Here is a 22764-nt window from a genome sequence, read left to right on the forward strand (position 1 = left end):
TCCCTCACATTGTCTTGTTTCATTGATGGATGAATGTCGCTTTCCCACGCTGTCAAAATCCCTACAGTACATTCACAATATACACTCCGATGACAATCAGACCCTTGATACCGTTCTTTAAATATCATACATATATATATATATATATATATATATTCTCCTCCCCATCACCTCCATGACCTCCATGATATCCAGGGAGACTCAGCTTCCATCAATCATCTGCTGGCTCCATTCCACTACCACCAGCGTCTAGACTCCAGGGGATCCTTTCCTGCCTCCCATCTTCATATGGGCCTACACTTTATGAAGAGGATTCACAATGATGTAGTCTAATCGCAAAAACAAAAGATCTTACCATGTTGCTAATCTCAATAAACATTGTTATTCACTTTCAAATGATCTCTCCTTATTGAACATGGATTTTACCTGCAGTACCGACAACCTGGAGATCCTGTCCCCAGGTGAGATGACACGGCTTCAGTGTGGAGTTCCCTTCCCTCGATTTTCCTGATGTGCGTGACTGAGAAAGAAAGAGCGAGAGAGACACATTGAGAGAGCAAGAGAGAGAGACACAGAGAGCGAGAGAGAGAGAGAGCGCCCAACATCGACCTCATATGAACTCAGAGCAGAGACGCAGTATGCATCCAGTTTCTCAGCAACAACATAAATCAAACCTGCTTAGATAGCGGCAGTCAGCCTGCAGTCACAATAACTCAGTCTTTTCCCATCAACTTTATGAGATACTTTATTTATCTCTTGGAGGCATTTGAAACTTTTCTCCTCGAGTTTCAAATAATAATCAGCTTTGAGAAAAAAAAATATACATGAATCCATTTCAATTAATATGTAAATAATCTATGTAAACACATAAATAGCATCAAGATAAGATACAAATTCCTCTTTCTAAGCAGCACAACTGAGGGACCGACTTTGTTGATCAGGGATTTCACTTCTCATCCTCTGGTACTCACGTTGTTTACACACAAATCATGCAGTATTAAACATCAATGCAGTATTAGTCTGCCCGAGCCAAAACAGCTCAGAACTCAAGCAAGCACTCAAAGAGGCTGGTACCAAGACTCTATATATTGTCTTTTATATTTTTAGGAAGACATCATATTGCACTATGAATAATCTCTCACTAGAAACAGTTTAATATACATATCAGAGCTCACTGATGACTCCACGTATCTGAACAAACTGGCTGCACTCTCATATACAGTACAGAGATAAATATATGGCGTGAGAATTTACATACTGAAATGGACTATACTGTACATCACCACCTGACCCACAAGCTTTATATCTCATTGTCTTTTCCAAAGACATGTTTTGGCACAGAGGTTATCTTGACAGCCAGTGTGATAGTGGGTCAAAGTTTAAGCTACTACATAATAATGTATTTGTATGTCAATGCACATCTTTTCATAGTTTTCATAATCTTCACTCCCCTGGTTGTCGTCATTAATCAAAGAGGTCATTCCTGAAAGGACAAGCTACATATTAATGCCTTTAATGCCGGCACACAGTGCTTCTGTCTCCTCGCAGTCTTAAAGGAATAGTTCGACATTTTGGCAAATGCTCATTCACTTTCCTGCTGATAATTAGATGATTATAGTTAGTTTAAGTATTGTACTTAAATACAATTTTTAGGTATTTGTACTTCTGCTCCACTACATTTCAGAGGTATTAATCATCATTTATCATTGATCATATTCATTATGATGATATGTCATAAGATTTTTCATACAAAACATATGATCACATTTCAAATGATGATGCAGTTGTTCCCTGCAAAAAATATCCTCATCAAGTCATTTTAGTCTCTAATTGAAGTCTACCTCCTTAATTTCTCAAAACCATTTAAAGAACCCTCCAGTGCAGTAAAAATATTCCAGCCAAATCAATCTGCTTCAAGTATTTTCTAAGTTTTTCTAAGTTTTGTTTATAAGTCTAGTGCAGTAAGTGCATCATACTTACTTTACTTTTACTAAAATAAAGGATCTGTGTACTTCTTCCATCAGTTAGTTTAGCAGAGCATAAAGACTGGAGGAATCTGCTAAAATGTAACAGGATTTGCCTATGAGCACTTCTAAAGGTAACTAATTTACATGTTACATCTCATTTGTAGTTTAATCTGTATAAAAACAGAAGTGTAAAAATGTCAATTCACAGTATTACCAGGTTTATACTAAGCTAAGCTACAATAACTGGTTGTTCATGGTAGCTTCATGTTTACTGTACAGACATGAGAGTAGTATTGATCTTCTCATCTTACTCATAAGAAAACGTATGAGCATAATTCCCAAAATGTCAAAGTATTCCTTTTAAGAATTTCCACCTATGAATTTGGCACATCATCACCTCTCTGTTTACCTCCACCAAATTAACTGACATCGTTATTATTATTAACAATGTCATAAGCTACATAATCAACCTTCATCATACTGAAGATACTACACAGCAGCTCACAGCTATACAGACAATATGCTTTCATGGCTGCTCTTTCACTTGATGCCCAATTTAGAGAGAATATCAAAACATTAAAAATGTGTTTAGGGACTTATATTGAGCAAAGTGATGTTTTGGAATTAAATAGTATTATGGCATTTCTTTCCTCTTCTTTACACTCCACAAACTCAGCGTGGATAAACATTGACAAGCATGTTCAGTAAAGTTCTTCTCCTGTACAGATCATATACACTCGTTGTTTTTTTTTTCTTTATACATTGTCCATAGAGCTCCTTTATTTGCTTATTGGCAGTGTTGAGTCATTTTAAATTGGTCAGTCCATCAGCTCCAGGTCGGGTATCCATTCCATTGGGATGAAACATGAAGGCATCAAAAGCACAGGAGGCTGAACACAAGCACAACTGAACTGCTGTGGTAAAATGTTTGTCATTCGGGTAGTAAAATGTTGAAATTAAACTTTTCACTGGACAATTTTTATAGATGAGAAACAAAAAAAAAACCTTCAATGACTTTTCAGTGAAAAGTTTAACTTTATCTTGTGGTAAAACTATACAAGGCTGGTTTCAAAGCAGGGGCTCTGCTGAGGGTTTGCTTGTAGCTTATGTGGCTAAAGCAAAGGCAAAGGGCGACACTCCCAGAGTTAATTAAGAGATCATGTTATGAGACAAGATTAAAGAAAACAACATGGAAAATGGTTGAAAGGAAGAAGAAGACTGTGGCAACATAAATAAAATATGCAGACAGAAGTTTTTTCAGAAGTCTTGTCTTTTGTTAGATGTTGTGTGGGTGTGCTGTCTACTGGCATCAGCAGTTTTGCTACATACTGATCATCTTTTCTTTCAACAACCTCCACACATTTGAGTCACACAGGAGACACTATTTCCCACAAAATAAGATACATTTTATGCCCCTCAGGCTGCATAAATGTGTGCAGATATTGTGTTAGGATAACTGAAGAGTAGTGCAGTATTGTAAATAAGTAGTGTTTGATGAATATTAGGTTTCATTAAAGAGCTTCAGATACATTTAAATTACTGTATCCTTTTAGAAGTGATATGAATCATATAACTTTGTCTTTGAACTCAATCTTTTGTGTGTTCTTTTTTGGAAGCTAAAAGAAGAGGATGTCCTCAGGCCGACCCTAGAGGGTGCTACAGCAGTGATTCACTGACACACCATAAACTGATTACTATATTTCCTGATGATACAAAACTGAGAAATGATGGCTGGCAATGATAAACAGGCTTTTGATGATAGATATATTTCTGGTCTGAGGTTTTAGACCATCTGCATCAACATCTCTGAAATCCTGTTTTATTTTATTGCTTTTTTGAGCAAGTTTTATTTGCATTTTGAGTTGTGTGCATGTCAGCAACAATATACTCTTTGTCTTTTTAATCACTACCGTTTTGATTTTGCAAATTTTGCAAAATTTAAAAGTAATCAGCATCTGGTTTGAGAGCCACATAGATGGACTAAAAAAGTTTCATGTTTTAAACTCATTTTAAACTAATTCTCCAACACACACCTACATATACAAACACACGCACTCCTGTCATTAACACCAATACTGGCTTATGTATATTAAGCAGCTGTGGCGATAACAACGTTGACAAAAATGTGTCAAGAGAGTGTTCATTTTTCATTTAGGGAACTGATCTTTGCTGTTTGACGTCTCCTTAATGATTAGCTTTCATCTCACACTAGGGAAGACTGGAATTGATATCACGCACACACACACACACACACACTACACACCAGATACACACAACCAGAGAAACCAGCATGGGTTTGCTTGCGTTCGCAATGAGCTGAGACCACAGAGAATATTGTCTGGCTGGGTCGAGTCTATTTCTGCCAAAATCTGTGTGTGTGAAAGAACCCATGGCCACTAGCCACAGCTGTGTGTATACATGTGCGTGCATGTCCCCTAACCAGTATGTGTCCGTATAAGTGCTTGGTAATGGTTGTGTGCATCTGTATGCGTGTATGTAGAAAAGATAGAGTGTGTGCGTAGGAGTGTGACCTACAGCTGTGATGTGGATCACCAGTATCCACTGCTGTGAAAGAGTAGGATAAATAATCCAAGGTGCTCTCTGTTAGCTGTTTGATACTGGAGCCAAATGCATGTGAACAGAGCATTGAACCAAGCCATACCACAGCAGGCCCAATTTGCCAGCATTCAAAGCGGCTTGACCCTGACCACCTGACATGCATGCATTCATTCAGCGAGACTAGAGAACATTGGGTCTCTCAGGAAGCTGTTTCATTTTCTTCCCTCCGGATTTCAGAGTTGCAACACATTAGGGTTGTTGGAACTAAATGTGGGAGTCGAATATAAATTGAATAGTAAAAAAATGAATACTAATCGAATGCTGAAATTTTTATAAATGTGTTAGCAAGCGTTAGCGAATCTCGCCATTCTCGCCTTGGCCTACCCACATGTGAAAACGAAATGCTTTTGTCACGGCTGATGAACCATAAAGTTTTCTGAGTCTGACTGAATCACAATTTAACGTTTAATGTGCTAACGTAATGTCACTATGCTGTGTCTACGCTTAATTATTACTTAGCAAGAACGCTATTGGTAATGTTGGAGTGTCCTCTAGTGGACAGAACTTATAACAACCACAGGCTGATAGTGATATTGGCAAAGTATAAGCCTGTGTATACAGTGTATACGTACATAGTACATATTAATAATTGCCTAAATTTGAGCATTAAGAATTCAAATATAATTTTAATATAAAAAAATACCAAGGAATGAAATTCAAATTGGATTATAGAGAAGACTGACCGCACTACAGCACAGACTGCAAACTACGTTGCCAGTGCGTCAGCAGATAGACGTAGTGATAGTGACCCCTCTGAAAACAATAAAGCATTGATGTCCAGTCTGATCTGGGCTAAGCCTGCTGAATCAACTATAACACAGAGATGGTCTGATTCATGGAAACAGACGTGATGGAATGAGAGAAAAGGTGAGTGGAAAAAGTGGAACAAAATAAGTTATGATTATTTTGGTTTGGATAGTTCTTGGAGAGTGAATGATATTCACTCACAGACACTCTGGACATGTGCCTACAGCCTACATGTGGGTTCTGTTGCGTTTGTGTTTATTCTGTTGCATATCCAGTGTGTATGAGTAAGCCAGCTCCTGTTCTCGAGGTGGGACATTGTAGGCCCCAGCAGGGAGTGTGAATGCTGTGGATCACCTCCTCGCTTTCTCTCTCCACTTGTCTTAGAACCTGGTGCTCTCATGTTTCAGCATGCGGATGTTGGTAAGAGTCCCGCTGCCCCTGTGGTGGTACCCGTAAGCCTGGCGCTGCCCCTCCAGTCACCGAGCGCTGCTTCCTGCCGACGACATGCTGCTGCTGGGACTGGAGCTGCCTGAGCCCCGGTCCTCAAACACACTGATCTCCAGCTGAGGACACAAATGTCAAGGAGAGAATGCTACAATACAAGGTTGAGAAAGTGCAGGAAGCGTTGGAGGTTCAATTCCACAATCACAACAACAGCCAAGGATCCTGAAATGTCTGAACCCTTTCTGTTCACTTATCTGCTTGGAACTACAGCGGAATACAAGACTTTTAAAATCTAAAACTGCTGTGCTGAACACTCTAAAAAACATTTTTTGTCCCAAACCGTTGTTATGTTGATTTTGGGGTGTATAACTGGCACAACTGATGTCAGACAAGATGATACTTATCACTATAGTGAATTTGAATCCACTGCTTGTAATATTCACCAAAAACATGTAAAATCACTGTGTGTCTGTTTCCCTCCTTCTCCATCATTACTATAAATGTATCTCGTTTGCGGCAATGATAAAATCAAACCCTTTCATCTACCATCACAACCAATAGTGGGACCCCTGTGCTGTGTCAGTTCAGCCATGCTTTTCACTTTTTATACCGACGATTGCCGTACAGATACACAAAATCAATACATTCTCAAGTATTCTGATGATACAGCTATCTCTGTTAAGTAAGTAAGGCAGGTCTGGGCTGCACCAACATGGCGTGAACAAAGTGGTCGAGTGGAGTCATAATAATGCTCTTGAGATTAACACAAAGAAAATGGAAGAAATTGTATTTGGTTCACCATCTGACTTTCATAAAGTTCCTATTGTTATCCATAATGAAAAAATCAAGTGGGTATTTTCATACAAATACTTGGGTGTAATGATAGACCATCTGTTATCCTGGAAAGACCGCATTGAATCTGTCTGCAAAAAGACAAAACAAAGAATTTATTTTCTTTATCGCCTAAGGTCTTTTGGCACAAGTAGACAAATTCTTCTTTTGTTTTTTACTTCTGTGATTATGAGTGTTCTACAATATTGTAATACTACATGGTACAAGTGTTTGTCCACTACTTTAAAGTCGAAACTGCTCCACCAAATGAAAACCTGCTCAAAGATTGTAGGCCAGACTATGATTGACTATGAATCAGCCTACCATAATAACATATTAAGGCTGGCCAACAACATTGTCTCTGACCCCAACCATGTCCTGAACAGTTAATACAAATTGTTACCATCAAACTGGAGATACAGGTTTCCACATTTTAATAAAGTTAGACTGAAGCACTGTTTTGTACAACAGTCAGTCCTAAAAGTAAATATGGAGCTTAATCCCAGACCAAGTGTACACTGAAGGGCCTTGAATATTGTCTTCTGTGATTATAATGTTACGTTAAATGTATGTATCTTTGTTTCTCTTCTTAATTTTTGACTTTTCTGTGATGTTGCAAGTGGAGCTCCTGTGATGCAAGAAAAATTTCAGACTTGATCTGACAATAAAGTATCATAATCATCATCTTTGTCAAACTTGTTTCAAAAAGGTCAAGATGACTCAAGGGGTTTCCCAGATCTCTAACATTTGTCTTGAACAAGCAAACCACAGCAAAACACATAAAGTCTGCACTAAGCTTTATCTGCACTCAAGATGAAATAATAGCCATCGCCTGATGATAGGAAGCAAAACCAGAATTCAGTGTAAGAATTCATTGACTCAGTTTGTCCTTAATGATAAAAACATATGTCAGTGTTCAGGGTAGGAGATCATACTAACATGAAAAAAGACATACATGTGAGACACATTCTTCTGTTTGGGAGAATGAGGTCTCTCACAGGACTTTTCTCTGTCTCAAACAGAGGCCATATTGTGTCGGAGTGTATTGACTAATAAGTGTTGGTAGTAGGTTGGCCCTGTGACTTGGAGCCCGTTCTTTGAGCTAGTCTGGGCCAGGTCTGTGTGATGGTCTACTGGACGCATTCTCTGTCTCTTCCTGACTACAGGAACTATGCTGAATCATGCCTCTGGCTACATCTAAAATAAACACAGTAACTCAAATATAAAAGAACATACAGTGCAATGAGCCTGAAGAGTTTTAATCTTATTTTAGAATGATAAAACAGAGGAAGATGGCTTGAGATGTCCAAACAGACAAAACAATGTCATAGGTGCATACACACCTCAGGCTGCTGATTCACCATATCACCCTGTTTTGTTCACCTTTTCCTATCAAAAGGGCATTTGACTGCATGCTTTTTCAGGCCTGTCTTGCTTCAAATCACTCCTAGGAATGATAGTTGGCCATTGAAGAGCTCCTCTGCAGCAGCTGGAGTTTAAGTGCCATGTTCAAGGGCATCTTGATGGTAATTTATGAAGAGGAGGAGGAGAGTGTTTCTCATTCATTTACCCAACCCAGATGTTTCTAGCAGTTCTAAGGATTCTAACTGGTGACCAAACTGGTTTCTATGACCTCTAAACTCCTGCTACCTCCCATCAGTCTTCTATATATCTGACTTGCTTGAGCCTTTATCCTCTGCTTATTTGTTGCACAGTTGAACAGGAGAGCAGCAGTAGACGACTGAAGGATACAACTCTCATTCCTCTCTCTATGGGGTCTGTGAGCAGCAGACCTCTAGGAGCATAGATCTTCTCATTCTGCTCCTGGATGTAGCCAGATATTTTCCTCAGCACCTGGAATGAAACAGGGAGGCAGAGAGGGGTTAGAAAAGGACAGAGGTACATCTAGAGATAATCCAGATTTGATTAGAACCATTGGAGGCACAAGAAGAACCTAAAAAACCGGCAGAACATGTAGGAGAGAAAAATCTGAACAGAAATTCCAGCTGGGGATCAATTATCTGCATATCACCTTTCAAAGTCTCCCTGTGTTACATGTAATAACCACATACCTAAATGAAGCTAAACATGGGCAGGGCTGCAACAACTTCAACCTCCTCCTGTGCTGTCATGGGTGGAAAAAATGAAAAATGGAAGAAATGAGTTTGCAGTCCTGTGCATAGTTAGCATACGGCATATGATACTGACTCTCCCCAAGTCATTGCCCGTCTTTATTTTTCCTGAACATTATAATCTAAACTCAAAGTAATTCCATTATGCTCTAAGTACAGCAGTTATTTTTATACATAGTTCCAAGCCGCTCATGTCAAGCAATGCTGTATGAATTGAATTACTAAAATTGACGAGCATGAGCTTTTCTCGTTTTGAAGTTTTCCATTTGGAAGCTTTAGTTCCTAATTCCAAAGATGGCTCTCTCAGGCTAAATGTCATGCCTTGGTTAACTGTCGGGGCAATTTGGAAACACTCGAAAATGTGAAGTGGACAGTTTATTTAGATTGCATTGGCACTGGACTTATTTCTCAGCTTTGCAAGTGAGTATTGCATCAACTGTGCAAAAACCACAGAGCAGCAGTGGAGTGAAGCTGAGCAGTAAGTTCAGACCATGCCTTGGCAAACAAATTCAAACAAGCATGCCTGTATACATTCTCATACGCATTATAACCAAACACACACACACACACTAACATAGTTTGCCCTGGAGAGCAGAGAAGTATGAGTATTTAAAAAAACCTAAACACTGTGACCTAGTCCCAAGTTGCTGCTGATAGCAACCGAATGACTGCTGACTGATGGCCGGTCATGCTAAAAAGACAGCTATTAGCTAAAGTGGCATTATTAGAGCAGCTTATTCAGCCTGGGCTATGCCTCTGTGGACAGCAACAATGCTGATGTGCCATGCCTCTCCTAAAATCTGCCTAACCATGTCAATCAGCTAAACCACGCTCCACTGGGCCTCATGTACACTGAAAAGGCTGTCACCACTCCCACAACGGAGGTGCAATTGTTTGCACATCTGTCTGTCTTTGTTAAAACAACACACATCAGTATAATAGCAACATCAGCAAAAATTACAGCATCACAAACTGTGTATTGTATTATGTATTACAGGAAAAAATTGCTTTATTACAACTTGAGTCTAATCCTCTGACCACTTGTGCATCTTGTTCTGTGATCTCAGCAATTAACTTGGCGTCATCATAAGTAGAAAACTACAATAATAGGATCCAAACTGTAATAAGCCACAAGTATCCTTTACAGATGATGTATTTGTATGAAACACTTCTGTGAATTCCTGAGCTGATTTATTGAACATGACACATGCACATCCTCTTTTGCGAGTTCACTAAAGGTCACTGCAGTACTCAGCCTTGAGAGATTAAAACAATAGAGACCGTGCAACACACTGAGCAGCACTCCTCTGGGATGTCAAAGGCCTGCTACAGCTGCAGGCACAGCTGCTAATATAGTGACCCCTACTAACGGAGACTAAACCACACAACAGTCACAAATACTTCTTTCTGTCTTCAACTGGAAGAAGAAGAGACTTTTGTTGGGAAATGTCTGGAAAATGTTATGAACAAGAAATAAAATTCCTCAGTGAAATGCCATAGAAGAAGCCATCAAAAGGCAGCGGTTTGCTCCATTGTGCTGTGTTAAATCAGTCAGATCTATGTCAAGAACACCTCAGCAGAAAGCAATCAATATTTAGGTTGGAACGATGTCCGCAAATTTCTTAACGCAATATGAACGGTGTGTTTTGTTAAAAACTCCATCAAAGAGAACCAAACATCATAGAAAGGAAGCAGAGACACACAGAGCAGAGCCCTGACTAATAGGTTTATCGTGGTCCGGGGAAAAGGCCAATCCTTTCACTGCTAGCGAGGTCTCAGGGCAGCTCAGTCCTCTTCAGCGTAAAAATATGACAGTCAAGTATCCAAGCTGTGCCTCTGTTGTACCGGCATGTGTGTGACAGCCCCTCTGGGAAAAGCCTTGTGAGTGTGTGTATATCGCCTGCGCAGCAAAGGTGTCACAGTCGGTTTCACATGCATGCCAAGATTGTGTATTCTTCTGCTAAAATGAAGATTGTTTATGTCACCAAGTGCCATATAAAGGGAATGATGTGTGTAAGCCCCATATGTAGAGCCACATTCTTGTGAATAATACAAGAAGAAAAATTGCAGATACGAGGGCACGTACTATGTATTGGGGAAGCTTTATGAATGCTTGTGTGCACACGTATCTGTTCTGACATGCTGGGAGCAATCAGTGTCCTTTGATAGGGTGAGATGTAAGCATCACAGGCTCTGGGTGCTCCGATGAATATGCACACTGATCCTCGCTCGCTGGTTGTGTGGCCTCTTTATCAGCCGGACACACATAATGCGCATGCACAGCATCAACTTGGGTGGGTATACTTGATTGTCATCAGTCAGAACATCATTCAGCCAAGTTAAACAAGTAAATAAACATCTTTCCTGTGGGCCTGATAGCATCTCAGCACCCAGCTGACAGAAAGATGAAAGGAGCCTGAGACCACGCCATTTCTGCATGGCTTCGACGTTGCAATAAGCATTTTGTGCTTCTTGGTCAGCTCCCAGTACCTCTGTATCGCTTCAATAAAGAAATGTTTATGAAACACAACAAGACTAGTGAGATGAAGGTTGTGGGTGACAGAGATCAGAACAGCGAGGCATGCATGGACTTCACGCCACTCCAGCTTTACCTAAAACACTGGCAGTTACATACACAGTCACAAGAGCATAAATCAAACTCACGGTGTATGTGGTTGCGTTATGTATGCGTGTGTTCTTGTTCTATCTCAGTGAGCGACAAGCAGCAACACAGCCGCCGAGAGGTTTTATCACCTGCCCTTTCTCAGGATGGACATTTTGGTTGCGCTGAAGGTAGATGTCATGTTACCGTTGGCATGCTATGCCTTGCCCACCGGCACACAGGTACGGGATTTAGAGCGGGTTTTAAAAGTGAGTGGACAGACAGCTGAGGGGAGCATTGTGCAAGAGAGAATCAGATCGTATCTCCTGCTTTTTGGCTCTGCTGCCCTGTGTGAGTGGGTGTAAATAACTGTGTTCTGACCTCAAAGAGCCAGAGTGCATTAGAACACAGAACTGAATGCTTTCGTGTGTTTCAGAGAGAGAGAGAGAGAGAGCTGGTTTTCATAAAAATGGACAAATATGGCAATAAATAAGTCCTGCGGATGGGCAATGGAGTTTATAATAACCAGCTGTTGATGAATAATAGTCAAGCTGAAATAATCATCTCTACAAAAATGGAAGTTTTCTACTTCACTGTCTTTCAACAAAGAGGATTCTGATTGATTCCATTAACTTCACGTCATTAATATTACAATATTAAAATTATGTAATAATTGAATATTTATTATGGCAGCACAGTGGCCAAGTGGTTAGCACTATCGCCTAACAGCAGGAACATCCTGGGTTGGAAGCTGCTGGCCTGCTGGGGCTTTTATGTGTTGCGTGTGTACATTCACTCAGTGTCTAAGTGGGTTTCTTCCAGATGCTCTGGTTTCCTCCCACAGTCCAAAGACATCCAAGATATTTAATAGGTAGGACAGGTGAAATGAAGACTCTAAATTGCCTGTGGGTGTGAATGTAATTGGTAATTTCTTTGGTAATGTGTGTGCTGTGTGACAGAAGGGCAACCTATTCAAGGTGTTTCCCTGAACTAATGAGAGCTGTTCCCATCAGGTTTGCTCTTTAATTCTCAGTAGGTCAAAGTCGCACAAACAGACTTCTTATGAGACTGTGCTCTCTGGAATAATGATCATTTCAGTTGTGAAAACACCAAGATGGTGAGTAACCATATCAAAACAAGCTCTGAATGAAACAAATCTTTGCCTAAATATGAACTTTTTTTTGTATAGGTTAACATTGCTGTAGTACAAGTTGTACTTTAAGTGTGCTGTCATGTAGGTGTGTACAAGTTTATTACCTTCTCATAGCGTGTCTCCATGCAGAGGAAGATGATGTAAGCCGTCGCACAAGCCAGACATCCTTCCAGGTAAGACTGACCTCCGATTTTTTCGGCCTCCACATAGTAAGTGTTCAGAGTCTTCACTGTCTCCTCAAGCAAGGTCCGCTCAATCTACTTACATACACAAACAAACATCCAGGTAGAGATATGGAGGCATGCACACACTGCAAGGGCTGCAAAAGTGAAAAGTGCTCTGGCATAACTGTGGGAGCAAGCTGTTCAGCTATAAAACCGCCTGCCAAACATACCAGCTGCATTCTGCTCAACCCAAAATACTCCTACTTTGTCAAACAGTTTAGAAGCACACCTCACTTATAGAATATGAAGAAACTTGAGGAGAAGATTACTCAGAATTGTGACAGCTAATGGTAGTGGTTTGATTTTTTTGGATTTTTTTTCTGACGGAGACCATTTACAGTGAAGTGATGCAGATTTTTACACTGACTCCCTCTGTGCTTCTCTCTGTGCCTGTTTCTCTCTGTGTGAGTGTGGACTGTCTGCCTCAGATGCTAATTAGTAGACAGGTCTACAATAATATCTCTGCATAACAACATTAACAGATGCTAATGCAGCAAAGTGAAAAGAGCACAGTTGCACATCAAAAAAAATTACATTCTCTCCTTGTCCCAAAAGTAAACATGAACCTATCCTCTGAGCACACAGAGGAGTTTTAAGATAATTTCAACACTTTTATTCTGCTTTTGGCTGAGCAAGAACAACATATCATTTTACTGGATATTTGTGTGTGTGTGTGTGTATGTGTGTGTGTGTGTTTGTATTTGTGCTCACCCTGCTGTCAAGCTCTGAGGGAAACTTGGTCTGGAAGCGGCAGACTGTTCCTTCGCTATAGTCTCTCTGTATAAACACCTTTGTGACCAGAGATGCACTGTGTCTCAGCTCCTGGAGGTTATGGAACTAAATACATAAACAAATAGAACAGGGAAAAAATCAGTTAAAGGTCCAAAATATATTTTGTTAGAGCAGCAGGTCACTGTGTGCTTTTTCAAGAGTGTTTTTACAACAAATAATGGTGATTTAATATACAAGATGAGCACAAGTAAGATGCAAAACAGAGTGAGGGTGTAAAAGGGCTTCCACTGTACTGTTTATACCATCAAACAGAAGCTTGAGCATACCTCATTATCAAAATGTTGTACTTTACAGTCCACTCTAGCTCTCAATTACATGACCCGTACAGTAGTTATACAGAGTTATCCGATATTTCCTGCCAGCTATGAGTTGTTTTACTGTCTACAGGTGCAGCAGGGATAGACGCACAGAGAAAATGGTACCATGTCACTACGTCAACAGCAGTGCAGGCGTAGTTAGCACTCTCACTGCATTCCTCCTGCATCAATAGGCCCAATTGCAGTAATCACTAACACTTTGAAAGACTCCCCTTCACAGCACTTTGATGTTGAGTGGTGTGTTTTACACCCAAACAGCCATTCCCTTGAGAAGCACACAGCAGAGAGCAAGTGGGCCAGTGTAAACTTGTCCCCTGCTGATCTAAATTACTCCCCTCCAGAGGATGGTAATTAGTGATACACTAGAAGTGTGGATGGAGGGAGAGAGAAATGAACAAAAAGAGGGTAAGTGAATAGAGTGAGAAACAGAGAGAGACAAGGTTTGTGTTCATATCAGCACCTCAAATTTTTTTAATAAAAGTCTGTATTTCACAGAGCGTGTTAAGTTGTTGCATTTTGAATGCAATATTTATTCATATTAATCTAAAGGTATCTCAGCCAAAGTTTGGCTAGCTATATTACTGAAAGAAAGCGAAGCTGTGTTTATGAGGTTACTTACATGTATGAGCCCTAGAGAGTCATCTCTATGTAAGCAGACATACTGTAGTATAGTGCCAGTTTTTCATCTCTATATTGGGTCCATCATTCACAACCAAGAATAGCATCCAAGCTGCTATTTCTGTCTGTTAACAGCCAAAATCAGCTCACAGCCACGAAATCTTTCTGTCTGCCTGAGCTTTTAATATTCTCCTCCTCCTCCATTCGCTATCTTCAGGCCATCATGATGAACAACAAGTCACTCTATTAATAGAAGCAATTATCAGCACATGATTGAGAATCTTTTATCAGAGTAATAAGTAAGCTGGCAGAGAGTCCAGTTCATTAAAGATCCCCTCCAGAGATGTTTTAAGACATATAACAAGACTAGGTCAAAACCTAGTACATGGCTGGACTGTGTATGAAATGCTAGAGGGCTATTAATTTGAAACGACGGATACAGGAAGTGGCGTGGTGACACGACCCAGCCCCCAGGGAGTTCGCCCAGCTTTGGCTGAAACCAATTTGACATCCATGGGCCTTTCTCAGTACCAAATATGCCAAGTTTGGACTTGCGTACTTGCGGTACAAACTTCAGAGGCTGGGAGGATGCAGTATAATCATTCTACAACTGGAACAGCAACGTTCCTGCTGACAGCAGCAGCTCCTTTGTTGAGAAATCCAGACTCTATGAAGATGCAAATATTTTTAGTTTCAAACGTTTAACTGCAAACAAGATCTCAAGATGTCTTGGTAATAGTAAAATCTACTCAAGTTTTTACTTTTGCTGCCAGAGGAGGTTTTGTGGATTTTCACGCTTTTAGATCATTTGAAGAAGGAAAGCAGGGAAAGAAGGAAAGGAGGGAAGGAAGACTGAAAAAAAGACTGAAAGAGGGGCGTAAAAGATTGAAAGGACATAAAAACAGACGGATACAAACAAGAAAGGAAAGAGGGAAAAAATAAAGGAAGAATCAAGCAAAGGAAGAAGTAAATTAGGAATGGAAGAAAGATGGAAAGAAAAAGGAAAGAAAGATGGTAGGAAAAAGGAAGACAATAAGTAAAGAGGAAAGAAATGAAAGAAATAAGGAAAAAATGAGCAACATAATGAAGAAAAAAAGCTTAAATAACAGAGATGGATGAACTGAAACAAAGTAGGAGGAAAATAAAAGAAAATAAACTTAGTTACTTTGTGTCTCCATAATAACATCATGTTTTTGATTGAAGAGCAATGGGAGCATCACATCACTCTTTGCATGGATCTGAATGACAAAACCCTGCCTAAGACTTGAGGACTTGTGCAGAATACCAACACTGATGCTGACGTTTAGTTGACAGGTCGTTCTGGGAGCTGTCCAGAGTCATATACTCGACAACTTTTGCCTTGCACTGTCACTGTGCTCAGGCCAGTGGGACGTCAGTGTGTTTTTGCTTGTTTGTGACCTACTGACCTCTTTCTTACATCTCTGTGCTACATGTAGCTTGCAGCTGAGCAAAGCAGGCAGAAGTCATGTCTCTCTGAGGGCCTCCAATCAAACACTGAGTCCATCCATTTGTCCAAACATGACCCACCACTTTGCTGGTTTTAATGAACTTGGAGATATGTGCGACAAATCTTAAAAAATAGACTAACTTACTTCACTTTTAGTCTGGTTTAAATTGATTTGCACACTGAAGCAAAATAAACAAAGTGAAAAAAGGCTACAGAGGTAAATCTTCTCACTAGAGCTCCAATGATTGGTTGATTAATCAATTATCATCTTGGGCTTTGGGAAACAGTAATCGACATTTTTCACCATTTTCTGATATTTTATAGACCAAACAACTAATCGATCAATCGAGAAAGTAATTGACAGATGAATCGATGATGAAAATAATTGTTAGTTGCAGCCCTACTTCTTAAGTTAAGAGAGTTATAAATACAACAAGAAACGTAAATCTAATGTAGCACAAAATGATGCACAAAACTCAGACTATTTCATAAACTGTAAATTGCTGTTTTGCACAGTATTAGCATGAAATAACAGGGATTCAGCATATAAGCAGTTCATGAAATTTTTATTATGAAGGATTTTCCTGGAAAAATTCTACTGGTGAACGAAAACTGATGCATTTCCTGTTTCATGAGCAGAAATAGCCACTGGCTGAGCAGACAAATAAAAGACTAACTACAACGAATAAAACTACTGTACATCAATTAAATTAAAAGTAAAATTTGACACATGCTGCAGCAATGACCTCTCATGACCAAGAACATGCGAAGTTTTACAAAAAGATCACTTTTCGTGTCTTTGTCATATCCTTTTATTCCCACAGCAGTACTCTCCACCTATTAGTCTCCCCAGCTTGGACCTGTGGGTCTGTGTGACTCTCATTGCCATGACATGCTTCCTAGTTTAGTCACTCCGACTGAAGGAACACACAGCGACAGCATGGGTGAGTGCAGCCGGTGGGCAGACATCGCAAAGGGCACACACACACAATTACAGCGCGAACAGTGAATACACTCGGAGTTAAGACTTTTCATTCTCTTCTCATAGCTCTTTCAGCATGTTTCTTACTGTCAGCACTCTCTTTTCATCCCTTCATAATATAACTGGTTTCCTGCCATTGGGAGCAGAATATTTCATGTTTACTGCCAAGCTGGGCTGGCCAGAGGTCTATAAATCATTAAAGTTTAGACAGTGTTGACAAAACAGTCAAATTTCCATGACATCTAGGTGGAAGATTAGTGACTGTGGGACCAAAGCTGGAAGAGGAAATTTTCCTGGAAGAAGGTGGAACATTGTTTCAGTAGAGAGCTGAGCCTGTGCCAGCTGTTGAGATGATGACTCTGCTTCAACACATTATTCCTCAACAGTATAATACGCGAGCCAGGGCTAGCCTATGGACTGAGATCTGGCAGTAGTAGAATGGATCCAGAGACCGTCGATGCAGCACAGTCTGCAGTACAGGCTGATTGTAACTCAGTCACTTAACCTGGTCATTTGCTGACTTGGCATACAGTAAATATCATGGAGTGAGATATAAAATAGAGAGATGGGAAAGAGAGAGAGGGATATATAAAGGCATGGATAGGAAGTAAACTGGGCTGCTCTAATCACTGATAGTAACAAAGTGCAGCAGCCAGTTCACATTAAATATGTCATGGATAATTGATAGGCCTTGGACATAAAATCTGTCCTGGTTCCATGCACTGTATGTGTTTGTGTGGGTGTGTATCTGTGTTTATGTGCATGCATGTGTGTGTGTGTGTGTAATTGATGGGTCTTGGACAGGGATACTGGCAGTCCACCAGAGGAAATCAGAGCCAATCTGCCAATGTCTTGCAGGCACAGAAAAAAAAAGCACAATCATGAATCCTACCAGCTTACTGTGCACTGCACCTTTACCTGCAGCATTATCACACTTAAATTAAAACGCCATTCATATATTGGATATTTTCAGATATATTTAAGCACATACTGCATACATGAATGTAATCTGTAAACTTACACTATAGTAATAGCTGTCTCCTCTACTGAAGTCATTATTATGATAACTAAGGCAGATATGTCTTCAGCATTATGGTGACATCACCAAGGACACAAAGGCAGAGAGGAAGTCGTGCTGCTGGCCCTTAATGAGGCTAAAAATACATCTGCAAGAGCTGTTGCTGCTGTTTGGAGTAACTAGTAGTGACACTGCCTGTTATATACCACCAAATCCATTTCAGTCATGTACTCTCTGCATCTGTAGCATCTACTGTATAGTGCTGTATAAAGCTGCCAACCATGTCAGCTACATTTATTAAGAGACATGAAGGGTGTATGACACCAAGTAGCTAGACGGTCAAGCTGCTTCTATATGTGGTTCATTTAAAATACGAGGACGAAGCCTTGTCAGGCTAATTTATAAGTACGACTGAGACTGTCCCTGTCCATGGTGCTGACTGCTCCATCATCTCATCACCACTTCCATCAGTCTCCTCAGCTTTGAGCCTACTGGATACCTGAATGACATTGGTCTCAGTTTCTTCCTGTATAATGTGTGAGAATAAAATCATTTCTGGGGAAAAAAAGAAAAAAAAAACTTGTTCTCTATCTGAAGATTTCTGTTAGCTATTACAGAGCTCATTTAAAACTGTATGGAAATAAGTGAAACTGAAGCTCCTGGATGAAGATAACGTTACATTAGTCTCTGCTACCACGTCCAGTCGTTTTTTTTTCATTGAATTAAGGCAACATTCACCCGCACCACGATAAGCCACAGAAATCGTATGTTCAACCACAGAGACAGTCAGTTTTATAGACAACCTGCATCTCTTAGGGAAAAAAAACGGAGGTAAAAAATCATTTCTCGGGTTTTGCTCATAAAACACTAAAAGGAAAAGGCAGCAAAAGAGCTGAATTTCTTACCTCTGTCGCCATATTGCAGTCAGAGGGTGCAGGATCTGTCCCGTGCTGAAAACGACAACCGTTTGCTCGTGCTGTGCGGGACAAGGCGACTACACAGCTTGGCAGGAAGACGGCACGCACGAGCGCTGGTGCGTGAGAGTGCGTGAGCGCGCGCCTGCGAGTGTTATAGTGGGACGGAGGAAGAGAGAGAGATATGTTTATGCTAATCACATATATGAATTTCTAATAACGCATAAAGCGGGAATAATTTGCTCTCAGCTTCAGTCCTCAAGGTTAAAGTTTCAAACCGCAGATTTCCCAAGTGCTCGCGGTTTATTTAGGTTAGTGTTTCTATGTGTAGCCCTTTTTGGAGGGCTATTAATAATTGCATTGATTATCAATAATTTAAAGAAGTGCCTTGGCTTCCGTTTCTATTTGCTACCAGTCCACTCCAAATACATTAACAACTACAACTCCCATTTCTTCACTAAAAGGTAAAAGATGAAAACCAGGGGGATAAAAAACACAACAAAAACCTGCTTTAATCTTTTTCTCAAACACTCATATAAATAATTAAATATTCTGATCACATTACATATATATATACTATATTAATTTTAAGCTCCCCTAGGAAAAAGAGCTTCATTAGTGCTATAATAACTTTTGTAGCAGTGAGCAAAAGTGCATTACAGCACTAAGAATACAGAAGTGCTATATTGATACCCCAGGAAATAAAAAATATATGGGATCGTTATTAGTGAGAGGCAATGGCAGTCCCTAGGGAAAAACTAAAAATGAATAGGTTTTTTATTACACTGATATCCTACAAAGGAAGGTTGATTCTGGTGCAAAGTGTCCATGCTGTGGTGACTCATAGCCCATATGTTAGAAAGTGCTCCTATTAAACATTTATCAGAGTCCACTTGGATGTACTATATTGCCACTTTTATTCCTTTCAAAGATAGAAAATTCTTCCACTACGCTTGGTTTGAATTTTTTACAAGGTTGACTTAAAACTGAAATATGTGACTAAAAATGTGGCAGCCAGATAAAAGCTCACGTATTTGTGCTGCTGACGCTCCAGAGGACAGGAAAATGTTTTTGATTATATAAAAAAGGACTTGGAAGATAGCCAGCGAAACCACTGTCATGATGCTATTTTTGGGTAAAGCTCTCATTTTCCTTCACTCATTTGACATCATGAGTCATGACATGTGCTGAAATTAGTCACATTCTCTATCACTACAATACACATTCCCTGAGGTATGCTTAGATCACATTCCTGGCAAAGATCCCCGGATGATATGCACACGCAAGCATGTAGACACACACTAATTTATCCACAAAGACACAGCAGCAGCCAGCTATTATGAAAGGAAACAGAATCCAAGAAGAAGATGGAAGAGCTTAAACAAAATAAGAATTATGCAGAACTAATATTATTTGCCAGGATCCTGCTGCTTGCTCCAGATTGCTTGAAAAGATGCGTATCTAATCACACATTGGCACAGATTCCTTTGGGGTGTGTGTATTTATACACACATTCGCATGTGCATATGAAAGTGTGTGCAAATGTGACTGTGTGTATCCCCCCTACAGCATTCTCCAGTGTATTTTCTCCTCAAGGCTTTCAGACACACATACACAAACCCTCAGTACACACTCATCACATCACATAAACCAAAGCATAAGGAAACACTATATTTCAGCTGATGCAACTCATAGAAATGTATATTTTCACATGGACTCAGGAAGTGGACTCAAGCAGCCTTGTCAGGCTGTGATGTTCATTAGAAAGCAAAACTGATGAAAAACAGTGAGATGACTAGCAGGGCAAAAAAACAAGTCCTCCAAAATGCACAACAAAATATGTCCTTGCTGTCTAAAACAGCCCACATGAGCATTTTATGACTGTAGGAAGACATTGTTTGTCAGTGCCTTCCAAAACTGTAACAAAAGCGTTTTCTGATCTGCCACCATTATGGTTGAGTTTGGGTTTAGTTAAGACACAAAAATAACTTGGCTAATGTGAGGGAACCTTTATTATCATGACTAAAAGAACAATTTGGTTAAAGTTGGGGGAAGATAGAAACCAATCTTGACTGCTGGTATTGGAAAAGCGAAACAAACAGCGGTCTCCTGTGTCAGTCACACACTTCATCCATTCATCCACCCCAACATTCTCCCTATGTGGTTTTGCTATATATGTCTACGTACGCCTTTGCTCCTCACAGATAAGACTCCCAATTCAGTGGGTCACAAGAGGTCCTTGTCAGACAAGCACACATTGTTTCAGGCATTTGAACAAACAATTGATATATTTGATTTTCTTGGGAGGACAGACTCAAAAAATGTAACGTTTGGCCTGAAGCTGGGCTAGGGGGTGGCAATGTCAATATCAACTAAATCAAATGGGTTTATCAGACTCAGCTTGTTTGGCTCAACTCAGTGTTTGTGACACTTGGCACAACTTTCACTAGTGTAAGCTAAGTTAAAGGCTAAGGCTGCTACAATAAGCATATCAACATGTCAAAGCAAATTCTTAATATGTGTGTTGTCTTAATATGCAAGAAGTGGATGTTAACATGCTGATGTGTACCATGTTAGCAAAGAAATGTTAACATGCTAACATGCTCACATCCAGCATGTTCGCATACTAATGTTAGCATTAATCTAAAAAAATACAGCTTAAGTTGACAAGAATTCAGTCAATTTCAGTGATGTCCCGTCAACAACTGGAAATTTTGATCTTTTGGTGGCACTAGATGAAAACTCAATAAAGTCAGTGGGATTTACCCTCTGGGCACCTTGAATGTCCTTTCTAAATTTTACAGCATTCCATCCAAATTTTGTTGAGATAGACTGACATTGCCATCCTTAAAGCAACGCTGCTAGCATGTCTAAGAAATATTGTAGCAAATGTGAAAAAACAACTTGGCAACACTAAGAAGGCTTTCACATCAGGGACCTGGGCCCAGATCTGAGTCCAGTTTGTTTGATTAGTGTGAAGACTGTGTAATGCCCAGGTCCACTTTGAAAAGATAGTCTTGGTTCATGTGTACTCAGGTACGGTTCACATCAGGTGTGAAAACTACTGTACCAAAACACGGAAGCTGACTGCTATTTAGAATGTGATCTCATAACTATTCGACTGTCCTGTTCAAACTCGGCCGCAAAAGGATCTCTCTGAGAGGGTCTTTGTTGACATTGTCTAAAAAATATCAATAACAGTACGCAGAGTGCAAAGGTCGACTCCATTGTATAGGCTTGGGATCTTGCGATCGTTGCACTTTTCTACAATGGAGCACAACATAAACAAATGTTGTGTAGTTGATGATGCGAGTGTACTCTTCTTCTTCTTTGTGTTTAGTGGCGGGTCGCAAACAAACTAGGTGCATAGGCCACCGCCACTGACTGTATCAGAGTGTGTAAATATGCAAGTGCACTTGGGTATAGAACAACATTACTAATATGAAAGCTGAGCGGCGGAGGAGTGGAGAGGGGGGACAATCATACTCTGTCATGGTATGAAGCAATCGTACCTAATATGGAAACACCCTCAGCTGACTTCTGGAAGAATCTTCTTCATTTCACCAACAGCAATCAGCACTGTGTGATTTACAGAATGTGTAACAAAAGAAAATCTATTATACTCTACAAGAAGCCGCCAGAGGATGATGCACCTCCAGCACAGAAGTAAGCTTCTCACATTGTAATCCAGAAAGCCTCTTTTATTCAAGGGGGATAAAGAAACTGAGTTTTTATAGTCATTTTTTACCATTTAATCAATGTTTTGCTGTTTCTTAATTGTATTAACCATTTTAAACCTTTATGTAGGTTTTAAATTATATACTTTTTTTATGTTACGAAACATTTTTTTGTGACTAAGAAGTTTTAACTAGTTAATGTGTGTTTTTGTCCGTGTGTGTAGGGTTGTCATAGAAATGTAAATTTGGTCACAAGATT

General features: G+C 39.9%; 1 protein-coding gene across 3 annotated transcripts; it reads right to left on the minus strand.

Moving 5' to 3' along the window:
* Positions 1 to 212: 212 nt before the first annotated feature.
* On the minus strand, positions 213 to 18896 carry golga7bb (golgin A7 family, member Bb). Of its 3 annotated transcripts, none has more exons than XR_010931344.1 (7): positions 18820 to 18896; positions 13431 to 13556; positions 12600 to 12752; positions 8361 to 8462; positions 5688 to 5896; positions 427 to 520; positions 213 to 299 (listed from the first exon to the last, which is right to left on the minus strand). XR_010931344.1 is itself a non-coding variant. In XM_067610103.1 (5 exons), exons 1-5 carry the CDS (start codon positions 18829 to 18831, stop codon positions 5810 to 5812), a joined length of 480 nt encoding a protein of 159 aa, XP_067466204.1. In that variant the 5' UTR covers positions 18832 to 18896; the 3' UTR covers positions 5186 to 5809. The 3 variants fall into 3 exon arrangements, 1 of the variants encoding a protein (XP_067466204.1); XR_010931343.1 differs by having other exon boundaries at positions 250 to 329; XM_067610103.1 differs by lacking the exons at positions 213 to 299; positions 427 to 520 and having other exon boundaries at positions 5186 to 5896.
* Positions 18897 to 22764: the final 3868 nt, after the last annotated feature.

The sequence above is a fragment of the Thunnus thynnus genome, chromosome 14 (assembly GCF_963924715.1).
Source record: "Thunnus thynnus chromosome 14, fThuThy2.1, whole genome shotgun sequence".
Lineage (NCBI taxonomy): Eukaryota > Metazoa > Chordata > Actinopteri > Scombriformes > Scombridae > Thunnus > Thunnus thynnus.